This window comes from Silene latifolia, chromosome 11 (genome assembly GCF_048544455.1).
Source record: "Silene latifolia isolate original U9 population chromosome 11, ASM4854445v1, whole genome shotgun sequence".
Lineage (NCBI taxonomy): Eukaryota > Viridiplantae > Streptophyta > Magnoliopsida > Caryophyllales > Caryophyllaceae > Silene > Silene latifolia.
Window position 1 is genome coordinate 186,263,764 of NC_133536.1, and position 15,870 is coordinate 186,279,633.

Sequence of the window (15,870 nt, forward strand, 5' to 3'; positions counted from 1 at the left end):
CCACACTACACCTATTCCTATTTGGAATATTCAACTCCACACTACACCTTTCTAAAAATGGCAAAATAAAGGTCCATATTGTCCCAATTGGACAAGCATATTTACATAAAATGCCATTCAATAACCTATTCTAATTGGACAAAGCATTTTTACTTTCCACCTATAGTACCTTTTATTATTTTCTATTGATTTCCTTAATATTTGTGCAAAAAGCTAAAGTGTCATGTGGAGTTTAATGGAGGGAGTATATTAGTATTTGGTAGTCTGGTTAGATAAGTTATTACTCCCTCCGTACCACACCAAAGGTAACGTAGGAAAAATTGGAGTATTTAAGAAAAAGTGGAAAAAGTAAGGGTAAAGAGGGAAAAAAGAGGTGGGGTATGTAATTGTGGGTTTAATTGTGGTTTGGTAGGTGGAGTATGTAATGGCATTTTGTGTAAATATCAAATGGTTATAAGGATAACTTGGTAATGTTGTGGCTTAAATAAGGAATGTTACCTTTGGTGTGATATGTCCGTTTATAGTAAGTGTTACTGGTACGGAGGGAGTATAAATTTAATTTGGTGGACATACAACTTTCAGCTTGTCAATTACCATGTATTTCTCATCTACCATTCTTTCGTGGTCCTTTATCTTAGTTGAACATCATAAAAGCATACCCAACATCCTTTATTCCTTGGCCAACTCAGCTTCACAATTGAAAACACCTCATAAACAAATCTCATACGATTTTTATACCATCTTACCATTAGAAATTTAGAACAATAATCTACTCATCTATAGTAATAGGTGGATAGTTATTCAATATCCGAATATTTATAGTCACGACTTTCTTAATTACTCCCACTGTCCTGGTCATTTGTTGTCCTTTTTTTATTTTTGGGTGTCTCAGTCATTTGTTGTTCTTTCTATTTTAAGAATGAACTTAATGAGCAAATTTGATCATTGACACTCAATTTGTTCCACTTGTCATTTAGTAATTAGCCCCCTCCTATCTCCTTGGTCTTTGTGCTAAAAAGCCTAAAATCAAAGAACAACAATTGACTGAAGGGGAGTAATATTTATAACAATCCTAAGACAATCGACTTCATTTTTCATATTTTATAAGGTATTGTCCTACGATCTAGCTTATTATACAACCTACAATCCTACGATCCGGATCGATATTCTAACAACTTTAAGTTGAACAATATAAAAGGACACCCAACCCAACCTACCTCCCCATAGTCATCTCCCCAACATAAATCACTTTAGAAAAAAACTCCCTTGAAATTCTAAAAAAAATGGGAGAACAAAACATAAGAAAATGGGAAGGAGAAACAAGAGTAGAAATACAAAACATAAGTCCAAAAGAAATATGGCCATTAATCTCAGACTTTTGTTCCTTAAACAAATGGTTCCCACATGTTAAAACATGTTACTTAGTTGAAGGTGTACCAAATGAAGTAGGTATGATCCGGTATTGCGGTAACAAGGAGTTCCCAAGTGAAGACGAACAATGGGCTAAAGAGAAACTCCTTATGATTGACTCTTCAAACATGTGTTTTTCTTATGAGATTGTTGATAATAACGCAGGGTTTAAGAGCTACGTTGCAACGGTCCGATTGGAACGAGTCGACGATGAAGATGGTGGGGTTTGTGGATGTAGGATTGTGTGGTCTTTTGTAGCTGATCCTGTTGATGGGTTTACTTTGGAAGGTTTGGTTGGTTTCATTGGTTCTCTTGCTCAAGTTATGGCTAAAAGAATGGAAGAATCTTTGGTTCAATATGCATGATTATATATGCATGACTTTGCATTAACTATATAAGCACGATACTCCATCCGTCTCAATCATTTGTTTGTCTTTGATTAAAATATGCTTACAAAAAATAAAAAGAAAAATAAATAATTGGGACAATGAAAGTATTAAATATCGGTTTGAGATTTAATCTCGAAATTAGCCATTATTATATGACATATGTATGCATGTGGTTGATATTGTCTTAAAATGTTTATTAGAGAACTTTCAAAACCTGGTTGATGTTTACTACTCGTCTACTCCTCCTTGCTGGACGTTTCATACAAAGTATTTATTTAGACAAATTTTAGGAATTAGTGGGAATGAAGTAACTCGAGTTAGAACAGCTCACACTTAATTATTTTCAACTCAAAACCTTATTTTCCATGTCAAATAATATACTTTAATCTATTTCGTTTTGCTAAAATTATAGAAATAATACTCAATGTAAGACTTTAAGTCATAATATCATATTACTCTTATAATTGTTATTATTTTTATTATTTATATAAATAAATATTGAGAAAATCCTTCTTTTTATTGAAAGAAAATGATAAATATTTCAAAATGTAGGGGAAGAAAATGAAAACAGTAAATAGTCTTTTTATATCAAAATAATAAGTAAATAGTTTTACTTCATGGTATTATTCGTTCGTCTTTGCTGGAAATTTTTTCGCCTAATGAAAAATCTTGACTTCGCCACGGCATCCTTTCATTATGATGAGTAAGTTGCAAATGTTATAGTTGAGACTATTGGAATGTATCCGATCAAAAGACAAAAAGCATAAAGAGTTGAAAGTTGATCATTACGAATACGACAATACCAATGTTGTCCATGTCACTATGACAAAGAAACAATGTATTTTATTCTTGTTCTAATTAAGTCAACTATTCAATTTAACGTTTTGTTTATAGAGAGAATTGAATCTAAAGTTTTAGGCAACTTGTAATATTCAACCAGACTAAAAAACTTGTAAGGGTTTAATAGTTGACAATGAGATTTTGCATTTCAAGTTAGAAAGTAAATGCAGAAATCACGTTAAGTTTACTACACTCTAATAGCATCTATAATGGTTAGCAACAACGTAATTAGCTTAACTTTTCAAATTAGATTTTTAAGCTACAACATTTTTAAGCTACAAACTCCCGATCCCCCAATAGTTAAGCTATTAGAATTGGTGTTTAAATGGACCCCAATACATATATTTTATTGGTATATATCTGTTTTGGGTAAATTTGAGCTACTAGCTCCAAAAAACTACTAGCTCAATTTAAACTATTTCATGTAGAGTGCTCCAATGGTTAAGCAAATAGCTTAAAATCTTCTTTATTTATATCCACGTATTTTTTCGAATTCTACTTGGTATCCATAGATTTTTGATAACATTCATGGTACCCCTAAACTTAGTAAAATGTTTTTAAAAATACCCAAATTACTAAAAATCAAGTTTTTAAACAGTTAAATTTTGTAAAGAACTTATGTTTACCCAGAGTAATGATATTTATGTTAACTAGTGTAGTTCCCGTGCTATAGCACGGTACTTTTTAGATTTATTTTATAAAGAGATATCATCAATTAAATTATTTGCATAAATGTAGTATACTTTTAATTTAATGTTATAATCTACATATAATATTAATAAGAGGTTAAAAAAAAAGTTTACTACCATAAGAAGACATTTTAACTCAAGTTATTTTTTTACTATTAAAAATAACACAATAATTTTATATCGTTACATGCAACTAATTTATGACATTTATAGTATAATTGTTAAGTTAGTTGTATAACTTTATTAAAATGCGTATTGACCTTAAAACGAAAAGCAGTAAAAACTATTCCTCGCGTCGAAAATACGATTTACGAATTATTAAAATAATGTTTTCACTTTTTTATTTTTAATAGAAAATACATAAGTGTTTTTACATCCTTAAAAAAATAGTCCATATTACTAAGACAAAAATTTACATAATAAATAACCGATGATTTCTTAAAAAAGGGGTAAAATATAAATATAATATAAATTTAAATTTATACGAAATCAAGTTCACTCATCTAGCTTATAATATGACATGTAGAGTCGAAAAGTATTGGCTAAAATAACTTTTACTTTGATAGATGAGATAAAATAAGTGGGCTACGTATAAGGTCCACAATTTACAATCCATCAGATCTTGTTGTGTTAGTAGTATCCAAAGAAATAGGCCCAATTAAGAAGAAGTTTCTTTAGGCGGGAAAACTAAGAGAATTTTTATTCTCTTAGTAGTAGGGGGATGTCATGACAAATTATTGATAAAAAAATCAATCGAAATGCATAAAGTAAACATTTAAAAGAGGCGAATTAGAGCATTTTGGGTATTTTAAGATATTTTCATTGAGTTCAGGCCTTAGGGGTACCACTGATATTTTTGAAAAACAAGAGGTACAACGTAGAATTCGAATAAATAGAATGGTACATTGTAGAAAAACCAAAAAAAAAAAAATACTCCCTCCATTATTTTATATATGACGTTTTCTTTTTACGAGGTAAGCCTTTGACTTTTAATTATCTAAAAATATACTCTAGAAAAAATTATGAAAATTATATCATTAGATTCGTCATAAAATTTGCTTTCAAAAGAGTATACATTTCATATTATTAACTTATATATTTTGAGAGATATTGAAGAGGGAAATGAGTGTCTCGAAATGTGAGAATAACATATATAAAATAACGGAGGGAGTACTTATTTACAAAATTTTATAAGGATATATTTTTGCCAAATTATTTCTAGCTCATGAATTCACATCATTTTTTTCAGAGCTGAAGTGAAATCACTTAGCTTCTTATGCGTAGTCACTTCACGCATTCAGTTGTTCCAAATTTGCATATAAAATCATTTACAGTGATGAAGACGTATTATAAGACGTCTGCAAAAACTTGGGTTATTTAATATCAATGTTAACACTTACTTAATACAGTCGTACCATACAAATGGTAACATTTCTTATTTGACCTACAACATTACCAAATTATCCTTATACCCATTTGATATTTACATAAAATGTCACTACATACCCACCCCACTTACAAATTCATAATTAAATCCACAATTAGATACCCCACCTATTTTCTTCCCTCTTTACCCCTTCTTTTACCTTTTTTTCTTAAAAGCCTCATTTTTCACCGCGTTACCATTTATATGGTGCGGAGGAGTAAAAACTAGACATTAATGAAGAATATAATCAATCTTAAGATTCCCACAAATCTGCAGAAATAGGTGCCATCTTTCTATTATTTAAAATGTGCGGTGCTCGATCACGATGTTTCACTTTAGCATTTATTCCTTTTGATGGCTCACAGAATTTCACAAACACCAAACAAATTTTCATATAACATATTAACATCAACATATACCAAATGACATTAATGTATTATAAATTTTATTTCACTGTAATTTTAAATACGCATATACGGAGTATTAATAAAACACAACGCCAAGTCTTTGTCTACACTAGTTAATCACAAATTCTCATTTGTGACATGCAATATCCGTCACTTTGGAGTGACGGATACCATTTTACCTCACAAAGTACCCACTTTTTCTCTCTCTGCAACACTATTCATGTGGTCCCCTTTCTCCACTAACCCATTTTATTACCATTTTTACTCACAAATTATCCGCCACAAATGGTAACCCGTCACAAGGGAGACCAATTGCTAGTTAATAGTCCGTACGTAAAAGAAATCTTAGTGGTAAGGAAATACGGAGCATTTCAGAGAATGAGTGTACGTAACCAATTTATTTTTTATGGAGTAATCGATATTGGTATTTACGAAATTATAAACTTCCCATTTTGCTCAAGTGAGTCGGCCCGTTAACAGTGGTGGTAGTGGGGCGGCTAGCAGTGGTGGAGCGAGGGGGGACTAGTAGGGGCGATCGCCCAGCTGAAATTTGAAAATTTCGAAATTTTTAGTTAAAATTATCGAATTTTTTCGAGACTCCCTTATAATATTACCCTTTTGCCCCCACTGCCTTAAAATCCTGGCTCCGCTGAAAATGGAGCGAGGGGGGGCTAGCATGGGCGGTCGCCTCCGCTGAAAATGGAAAAATCCCAAGTTTTTAGTTAAATTTTCGAAAAAAAATTCAAATTTATCTTATGAAATTTCACGTTTGCCCCCGTTGAAATTTTTCGCCTTCCTAACGCGAAATTCTGGCTCCACCATTCCTAGCAGGGCACTCACTCCCACTGACATTCGAACATTTCGAAATTTCTAGCTATTTTTTTTGAATTTTTGTGAGGTTACCTAATACGATTACAAGGTATCAATTAAGGTGAATGCCCTACTTCAAGTAACCCGTATAAGTCAGCCCCACGTTTGACTGAACCATATTTAACTAGAACATTGTTCTGACCGACTTATATAACATAACTCGGGACCTGACCTTTCCGACCAATTTAACTGGTCTAGTTGAATAATTTAACAAAAGAATTAGGATTGGTATTTGGTAGGGCAATGACATTCTTTTTTTTTTATTTTTTGGCAGCTGGGAAAAAAAGTGTTTTACATAGAGCAAGCACCTAGGACTCGATAGGTCCGGTGTCAATCCTACATTATTGATACAAGAACTTAAACTTAAATTAGGGGTGGAGGAACATAAAAATTGAGGATGTCGTTTCTTTTCTTTTCTTCGGTAATTAAGCTTTAGGAAAGTACCTGCAACAAGACACACTCGCGTCACGTGAACGTGGAAATTTACCTGGGTAGATATAAACATTGTGTCTTGGAGATTCTTTTCTTCGGCTTTGAATTATTGTTAATTGTCTTCTAGCATTAAACACTTAAGCAACCTTCGACTTCGATGATGTGAAGATGAAATATGGAGGTCGATGTGAATTACCACCAGATGGACCGCATAAAGCCTCGTTATTGACGAGCTCCCAAGATAAGCTTGAAGTAGCTTCCTCAACAAGCAGATCATGGTCAATAGGCTTGTTAAAGGTCAAAGGAGATAAATGCAAAACATCACTTTTGGTGGAGTCTACCACGGTAGTTAGGGTACCAGCCCGCAAACTTTTTGTCTTTTTCTATTCTTCTTATAGGGAGTGACTGAACCTGTATCAGGCTTCTTGATGCACGGTTTAAGAACTCGAATTCTTTTACAAAGCACAAACTTGCCAAAAAGGGAAAGAAAGCCGCGAAAGTAGGACAAAGCGTGTGGGGCGTAGTGACTACCACTTGATCACTGTAAATGACACTTGTAACTTTTCTCCGTCATCTAATAAAACTTGTAAAATTGATCCATAAGAGACTCGCTCCACCTAAGAATGACAGTTTCGCTTCGAGATGGAGTTAAAGAAGATTAGTAGAGACGTTCGCCTCTCCGCTTGGCAGATTCAAAACCCACTTTTTTAAACACCAACTTTAAGCATTGCAACAGTACTACTCTATGAAGAGATAATTATGAACCTAATCTAATCTAAAGAAAACGAATTAAAATATAAAAGATTTGATATCACAAAAACAATAGCTTTAATGTATGCATATTCAAGGTAAAGTTTCCAATATTAACATTTCTACATCTGCAGCCAGGCCACAACCTACAAAAAGCCTTTCCATTCATCTGGATGTACCTCTTATACTATTTGCAGTTAGTTGCCTCCCTTTCTATAGATATAGAAAACATAACCAATTCCCGACACCTCCCTCATTTTCTTTACCCTCTTGGGATGACACCAAAACACGGCTCGACTTTTAAGTTGAGTTTGGCCTTAATAAGCTATTTTCCCCGAGTGCAAGGGTGAAGCTGCTAATCGCTTCTCCATCCAGTCGATGATGTCCTCACCAATCTCTTCCCGCTCTGGTTCGAAAAGAAGGTCGTGCAAGAACCCCTCGTACAGTTTTATATCTTTAAACGTGGAAGGTGCTTCATTGTAGAGATCCCGAGAAGCAACGGGGTCGGTCACCCGATCTGCAGTTCCGTGCAGGACAAAGAATGGCACAGTCACTTTTTTGTAGTTCCTTGTCAAATAGGATGTAATGCGTAGGATCTCGTGCCCCGTTCGTACTCTTATGGGGCCCGTATAAACCAATGGGTCCGAGTATTTGGCAACAAGTTGGGCTGGATCTCGTGAGACTGCAATCCCTCTTTTGTTGGCACCTTTAAACTGGAACCTAGGCACAACCATGGAGAATATAGGCGCTACAAACTACAGATACAGAAAGACAGTAAGAATCTCATCTTTTCCCGTGTAGTTAATCTCCTAATAGAATAGAATATCTCATGTATTGAGATCGTGGCACATACAACTAACAAATATTACTTCCTCCATGTTTTGGCATAAAACGAGATCTCCAAGTGGCATACCCATATCAAAGTGTCGGGTGTAATATTCAGCAAGTTTTAAGATTGTCTATCTAAATAACTACTCTATTTGTTAAGCATATGGTCTAAAATCAATCAATATACAGAATAAGAATCAAGTTTGTCTTTGAGCCCTACCAAAGCATACAGGACATGACACCGGATGGCCCATGATTTGACAAAGCATACAACGGCAAGCGCGGGTTAAGAATAATAAAGTTTCAGCTAGCTTTAGCAGCCATTCAGTCATTCAATCACTAATGGGTCCATTTTAAATCCCAGAAAAAGATGTGATATTCAGTCATTCAGACATTCTTTATCATGATTCATTGGTTCAGGGACGTTGTCACTTGATTAAAATAGGTGATATTCCTCCACAGAAAAAAAAATTTAAAAAATAATTCAAGCACACTACAGAAGCCAAGTTCCTTGAAGCAAAGAAAACGACCTATATGATTTAAAGACATCATATGATTAAAGGATGAACTTACCCCAACTACAGGATGTGCTGGTGTAACACGCAAGGCTGGTGACGTTAATATGACTCCTTCAATAATTCGTTCAATGTGGGGATATGAAGCAGCCTGCACATAATGGAATTTGCATGGGATGTGATTAGTCAATAAACAACCTCAGCAGCTCCATAATGCGAACTCTAAAGAAAATTAACAAGAGAAAGATGGGTCACCTTCAAAACCACGGCTCCACCAGTGGAGTGGCCAAAAAGAAAGCATGGTATGCCAGGATGATCAAGTTTTACTTTCTCTAAAAAAGCTGCCTGATAATGACAACCAGAGAACTTAGTGTCAGATATTTTTGGACAACTCTATAATGTAACATACAGACCATGTATGCATACACCTAAATCACAAGAGCACAAGAGAGAAAGTTTAACTGAACTTACAGTATCTGCTACAACATGATCAAGTGAGGGAACAAACCCATGGAGCCCGTCACTGCCACCATGGCCTACAACACAAGAAAAAAAACAATCAATGTGTACATCAGTTCATCACATGCATAAAATTTAAAACAAAGATATATAAATGCAATGGGACAAACACTCAAGTATAAGTATGCCAACCCAACGTGCTAGAAGCAACGGCCAAAGAAGAGCATGACGCAGGAATCAAACATTTATCTCGGAAAAAAAAAATAATTTTTTTGAAAATTCAACAGGCAGAATACTTGTGAGATTACCCAATTCACATTTGAAACTTGGTCACTTAACAGTAGTGAAAATATCTCCGTAGCTAGTTGGCGACAGGGTTAGGCATGCTTTAGAAGAAAGAAATGTTTAAGGCAGGAAAAAAAATTGGAATTGAACAAGATACAGCAAACTGAAAACCACTCAAACCACATAGAATTGACATCACTACTTTAAGTTCTAGACAATAACATTAAACACAAGCAGTTAAAAGTGGGAGTGAAACACGTACCTGTCCAGTCCATAGCATACACCCCGAAGTTGCGAGAGGTCAACTGTCTTGCAAAATGAGAATATCTACCACTGAAAAGCAATGAAGACAAGGTTATGATATTTAACAAAACTTGGACAAATGTTAAGCAGTTTAGAAGTTCAGACTTCAGAGCATAATTGATGACATGTATGAAAGCGAAATACATGAGAGTCTTGGAGGCTATCTTACACTTACCCATGCTCATTAAGCCCGTGAATAATTATGATGATCCCCCTGGAAAATTTCCAAAAAAAAAAAAAGACAATGAAGTTATTTACTTATTTTCCTTAGGGACTTTGATGCTGCTGTTAAAAAGGTGCATGCACTACGCTGAAATCACAATGATTAAATTGTAGTAGTACAATGGAATTAGTAATGAGAAACACAGGTCGGTAAAATGACATCTCTAGTTCCCTTCAGGGACAGCTAGATTAGAAACCATATACAAGGCTCACAATTTCACAAATAGCAAAGAGGGTCTAAACTAGATACTACAAATATCAAATATAATACTAGAAATTAAAGAGTGTTAAAACAAATATTGGTAACCAGCCTCTATTACTCTAATTCTCCTGCAAACACACGTCAAACATAACACATAACAAATTTGCCACAGGCTCAGTTGTCCACCAAAGGTTACACACTTAGCCAAGGGCTCTAGGCTAAACTAACAAAAAAAAATTCTATTCAGAGTTGAACACTGCAATCAGTTCCCAAGTCAAATACATCAGTCACCAGAGTAAGGGCCTGAGTGACCACATTTAAAATGTACTTAGGGTCAAACTTTGTTATGGTATGGGAACAGGCGTAATATAAAATAATCACTATGAACAAACCACTATTTTTTATAACTATATACTCCCTCCGTACAAGACCAATGGTAACACTTACCTAATACGGCCGTACCACACCAATGGTAACATTCCTTATTTGGCTCACAACATTACCAAATTATCCTTATACCCATTTGATATTTACATAAAATGCCACTACATACCCTATCTACTAACTCACAATTAAACCCACAATTATATAATCCACCTATTTTCTTCCCTCTTTACCCCTTCTTTTTACCCTCTTTTCTTAAAAACCCCATTTTTTACCACGTTACCATTTGTATGGTACGGAGGGAGTAGAAGACTAGAAGTCATGGGACCATCTGATTCGCGGTACCAGATACTTGCACAGATTTGACGGCTTAGGCTTCTGGTTGTAGACGGAACAAGTAAACCATTTCTCAATATGGTTAAGTACTGGGTTTTAGCTGGATTTTATCTTTAAGATCATTAAAAGAAGGATCGTCCCAAAATGTCTTTCATTAAGATTAACAAGACATGCCTTTCACCGGAGTGAGCGGTCCTATTCTTTCGCAATCTACACTTAGAGCTGCATTTAGCATTAGTGGTATTTATTTTAATAGGCAGCCAACTACAATGAAAACTGAAAAGAAATATTTACTCCTCAGCTAAAAGCAGTCCTAACTTCTAGCTACCCAAGGCCAACAAAATGATGCCATCCTCAAGACTAGATGTGGCAAGTCAACCACAGAGAACATGACCGTACACGTAAAACTTCAATCCTTGTTAGGTGTAGCCACATCCAGCAGTATCAGCAAATTAATTTAAGATGACCTACATTAATAGTTTGTCAACGAAAGCAATTCATTCATCCTCAAATTCTATCTTCCTTGTCTTGTGCTATTTAAGCTGGAAAATTAAATGACATGGAATATCCTATTTTCGTTCAACCATAACAAGCTCAGATTTCACCTGCCTAGTGCATACTGCATAATGCATAAAGGTTCCGATTCTACAAAACAGAACATACTCAACCCCTTTGGTCATTGTATGTAGGATCGACAAAACTTCTATGATACATTGATTATAATTTGGCATACTGTTTACATGCAACTCTAAAACCTTCCGCGTCCATTTCAGTTAACTAGCCACTTATCCAAGACAGTTCATTGAAGTCATAAGCTGCCATTTTAAGTAGTGGTCAGTCTCATCTTGAAGACCGTGAAATTTTCTGCTAATTTAAAAGTGATGACTGAGGATACAAGCGTAACTTCTTATAAAAACCTCGGGAAACCAAAACCTAAATGAATAGTTGTTCCGACCATGACATTTATATTTATTTTTGAATAGACGATGACATTCTTTGAACCTGAAACAAATTCAAAATTGGTTTCTTCAGAATTCTGCCATCATTTTCCCCACCACCAGGGGTACCACACAATCAAGCTAAAGACTTTATGATGAATAAACAATAGAAAACTCAACTAACAAAATCTCAACCACGTAACCAAATACAAGAACAATTATCCACCCCATAACCAATTATCTCAATTCTCAACTAACAAAATCAATGTCATGTAAACCCCAAAGTTCCGAGCAACCAACCACCAGACAGAGCTATCCATATACTTGCACAATTCCCACACGAAACTTCATTTGAACAAGCTAAAAGAACCCAAATTTTCTATTCGGAAACCCACAAAATTCCGGAAGCTATACCAAAACTTTCTCAATTCACAGTTACAGTCTAGCCAATTGCATACTATGACTCACCAAAACCCCTATAACCAAAAAAATTGGCATTTTTTTTAGAAATAAATGATCCAAAGGTTCAAAAGACGGTTCCAAATCAACAGAACGGAAAAATGAATTATGGAGGGAACGGACTTGTATCTTACATAACACAATTTCTATAAAAGTAAAATCAAACTCAGGGGCCGAATCGCTCTTCAACAAAATGATCAAATATAAATCATCAATTGCAATTTATTTTATCAAAATTAAAAAAATTGCACTTCCAAATGCATAAAACATTAAAACCCAACCAAAATACTCTCTCCGTCCGGGCCAATTTTCCTTCAACTAGAAAATAACGTAAACAAATAACTGAGACACCCAAATAAGGAAGACGGAAAAATGAGTATTAACAAAAACGAAATATTGGATCAAAATAAATCAGTAAATCATACTTGAGATGATCAGAAATCGGAAACCAGGAACGAGAAAACAATGCATTTCCACGAACACCAAAAAACAATGACGTCCTCCATTCACAACATCCACCACCACCATTATCATCATCCTCCTCATCTTCTCTATCCACCACCATTTGAACAGCTTCCGCCAACGCTCGACGACGGCGCGTGTCCTCCTCCTCCACCGCCGCCCACCTTCGCTTCTTGTTCACCGGCGGCGCCGCATCTACCGCCACAGAACGGCGAGAGCGGGAGACAATGAGGAGGAGAAAACATAGAAAAGAGGTGTAGATTAAAATTAGGGTTTGTTTGATGAGTTGATATGAAGGTGTGATTGTTTTGACTCGTTTGAATAATGGGATAATTCTGTTGCTTGCTCCTGACGTCAGCTCCTCCGCCATTTTTATGGAGTTTTGATGAACGGAGAAGAAAGGGAGAGCAGAGAGAAGGGAATGAAGGAAATGGTTGTTTATTTAAACACAAATACGACAAAGATGATTGTTTTGTCGTTATTTGGGAAAACTGTGATTATTGACTTGGGAATTACGTAATTTAGTTGGGAATTGGGGGTTATTAAATTAGGTTTTGGTCCAATTTGGGGGGTTGCTTTTACCGCGTAAATTAACTGGGATTATTGAGTAAGAGATTGATCAAATCGTGCTGTCAAACCTCACAAAGGGGTTTTCCTTTTCTTTTACCAAAATTAAATCGGGTTTGCTAAAGATCGCCCCTAACTTTACTCATGTCGCCCCTAAAAATTACTTTTTTGCCCTTGAATAATAAATAAGCAAAAAGTTGTTTGTATATTATTTCTTCTCGAATTTCGTATTTTATTAAAAACCGTTTCAAAACCGCTTCAAAAATAGAATTAAATTTTCAAAAAAAAAAAAAAAAACAAACAAACTTCACTCCTCACCATTGTTCAACAACCCAGCAACACAACATCACTAACATCACTCCCCCTTTTTTTTTTCAAATTCAAATTTAAAAAATCGTTTCAACAACTTTGTTCAACAAATCGCTTCAAACTTCAAACGGATTTGTCCTTCATTCCTCCCAAACTAGACGAAGGTATGTTTTTTAATTTTGTGTTGCAACCCAATTAAATTTGTTTGGTTAGTATAGATTTTTGTATAGGTTGATTTAGGTATAGATTTGTGATGAATAGAGCCAAAATTAGGTTGTTTGTTTGTGATTTGTTGTGTTTGATTGAATGCGGAAAACAAAACAAAAACCAAAAAACAAAAAACAAACAAAAAAAAAAACGAACAGCGAAAAATCTGGGAACGAGATGGTCCATTCGTGTGAAATATACGAAACTGCCTGGGGTATTTCGTGTGAAATACACGAAACTGGCTGGGCTATTTCGTGTAAATCACACGAATGGACCTGGCTATTTTCGTGTGATTTACACGAATGGACCGGGTTGTTTCGTGTATTTCACACGAATGGACCAGGCCTGTTTCGTGTATTTCACACGAATTGACCTTTTTTTTTTTAATATGTTTAACTTTTTTTTCTTTTTTTTACTTCGTAAATTACGTTTTTGAAATAATTTTTTTTAAATGCGTTTACTTTTTTTTTTCTATTTTTACTTCGAATATTACGTTTTTTATTTTTATATTTACGTTTGAATTAGTTTATTTGTAATATTACATTTGAATTAATTTAATATATTTTTTTAATAATATTACGTTTAAATTAGCATTATATTTGTAATTTTACGTAACTAAATTGTTCGTTAATGTAGATGGTCGATGGCGATGAACGTCGAAACAAACTTCATGCTTCAGCTCGCCGGAAAATTACTTTCAAGATGGGTAGTACTAGTTTTGGTTCGAGAGAAGTTTCTATGCCTTCTGAGACAGATTTTTATGAAGGTGGCGAGTACGAGCAATATCAGAGAGAGCTTGAGGATGAGATGAGAAATTATGAGGGGTCGGAAAATGAGGAAGAGGAAGATGAGGAGGCAGGAAATGAGGTGATGGAAAATGAGGTGATGGATAATGAGGTGCCGGGAAATCAGGAGGCGGGAAATGTGGAGGCTACTTCTGCTTTACGTGTTAGGTGGGGGATCCATGGTAGATTTGAGGTCTATGGTGAGGGGTCTAGCACTTCGATTCCTGAGCCGCGGAGGAAAGTAAGGGCTGGAGGGAAAGATACTAGTTGGATATTGAGAGGGCCAGCACTGGGAGGACCATTAGTACCGGATTTGATTCCGAGTTTTGGTGGACACATATCTTACCTTTTGTGGAGTCAGCCTCAGTTGCAGCGTTTGTTAACTAAATATACTAGAGAGCGATCTTTGGCCGAGCTTCGTTCATGGAAATTGTCGGGGCCAGCTTGGAAGTTAGTTGAGGATTCGGGGATTAGTCATTTGCCCAACATCATGCATAAACATTTGAACATGCCATTGTTGTGTGCTTTTATTGAGAGGTGGCAGCCAGACACCAACACTTTCCACATGCCATGGGGTGAGATGATATTATTACATGATGTGCAGGAGATTCTTGGGATCGAGATTGATGGATTTCCTTGTAGCATACCTGATGCTGATATGGCACATCCGATACTTGGCGTGTCGGAGTTGTTGGGTATGACTGAGGCGGAGTTGGGAAGTAAGTGGGGACCTGATAAGGATGCAAAGATTTACAAGGGAAATTTGATTTTACAAAAATTTTTGAATGTAACACCCGCGAATTTCTCATTCTGACATTTAAAATTTATTTAACCGTTCGATTACTTTATTTCTTATTTTTAAATTATTTAATTTAATTAATTTCGTTTTAAACATAAACTTTACAAAAGTTACATTTTTATAAGCTTGTTTATATAAAAATAAATATTTCAGTCGGATACTAATAATTGTGACGATAATAATAGTTTTCCCGTCTTAAGTTAATATAGACTTAAGACATTTTCCCGTCTAGCAAAAGACCGTCACATTTCACCTTTGAACCTAGTTAAATCCGAACCAATCACAAGTCGACAACTCGTAGCTACCTTTTTTCAACTCATCTATACAATCCTTTTACACAAATTCTCATTACAGACGGACACTATCCGTCTATACGTATAGACGGATACCACTTCCCCTCACAAAATACCCATTTACCATAAAATGGGAAACACATGGGGGTGCCCCACCTTGTCCCCCCTAGGGCCCCTACCCATTTTATTAGAGGTCTTTACCCGTCTGTTCGCCCCACCCGTCTATACCAAGACCTATTGATCCTTTTATTATTATTATTAGTGAATTTTGTAAATAACCCCCATTTATGTTCTAACTTTTACA

The 15,870-nt window shown here is 35.2% G+C and overlaps 2 protein-coding genes across 2 annotated transcripts; one reads left to right on the forward strand and one right to left on the reverse strand.

Annotated features, from left to right (window-relative positions):
* Positions 1-1,283: 1,283 nt before the first annotated feature.
* Positions 1,284-1,775, forward strand: LOC141614491 (lachrymatory-factor synthase-like). Its single transcript, XM_074433237.1, has one exon. The coding sequence runs from the start codon at positions 1,284-1,286 to the stop codon at positions 1,773-1,775; it is 492 nt and encodes a 163-aa protein (XP_074289338.1).
* Positions 1,776-7,252: 5,477 nt separating this feature from the next.
* LOC141612160 (uncharacterized) lies at positions 7,253-13,124 on the reverse strand. Its single transcript, XM_074430879.1, has 7 exons — positions 12,570-13,124; positions 9,779-9,817; positions 9,563-9,633; positions 9,028-9,092; positions 8,812-8,901; positions 8,615-8,707; positions 7,253-7,968 (listed from the first exon to the last, which is right to left on the reverse strand). The coding sequence occupies exons 1-7, from the start codon at positions 12,974-12,976 to the stop codon at positions 7,531-7,533; spliced, it is 1,203 nt and encodes a 400-aa protein (XP_074286980.1). The 5' UTR covers positions 12,977-13,124; the 3' UTR covers positions 7,253-7,530.
* Positions 13,125-15,870: the final 2,746 nt, after the last annotated feature.

What these genes read in the sequence shown, in the direction of transcription:
- LOC141614491 (XM_074433237.1), top strand. Translation starts at nt 1,284, where the DNA reads ATGGGAGAACAAAACATAAGAAAATGGGAAGGAGAAACAAGAGTAGAA.
- LOC141612160 (XM_074430879.1), bottom strand. Translation starts at nt 12,976, where the DNA reads ATGGCGGAGGAGCTGACGTCAGGAGCAAGCAACAGAATTATCCCATTA. An exon ending in CACGGGCTTAATGAGCATGG is followed by an intron (nt 9,634 to 9,778) that starts GTAAGTGTAAGA and finishes ATTGCTTTTCAG; the next exon opens with TGGTAGATATTCTCATTTTG. An exon ending in ATCATGTTGTAGCAGATACT is followed by an intron (nt 8,902 to 9,027) that starts GTAAGTTCAGTT and finishes TGTCATTATCAG; the next exon opens with GCAGCTTTTTTAGAGAAAGT.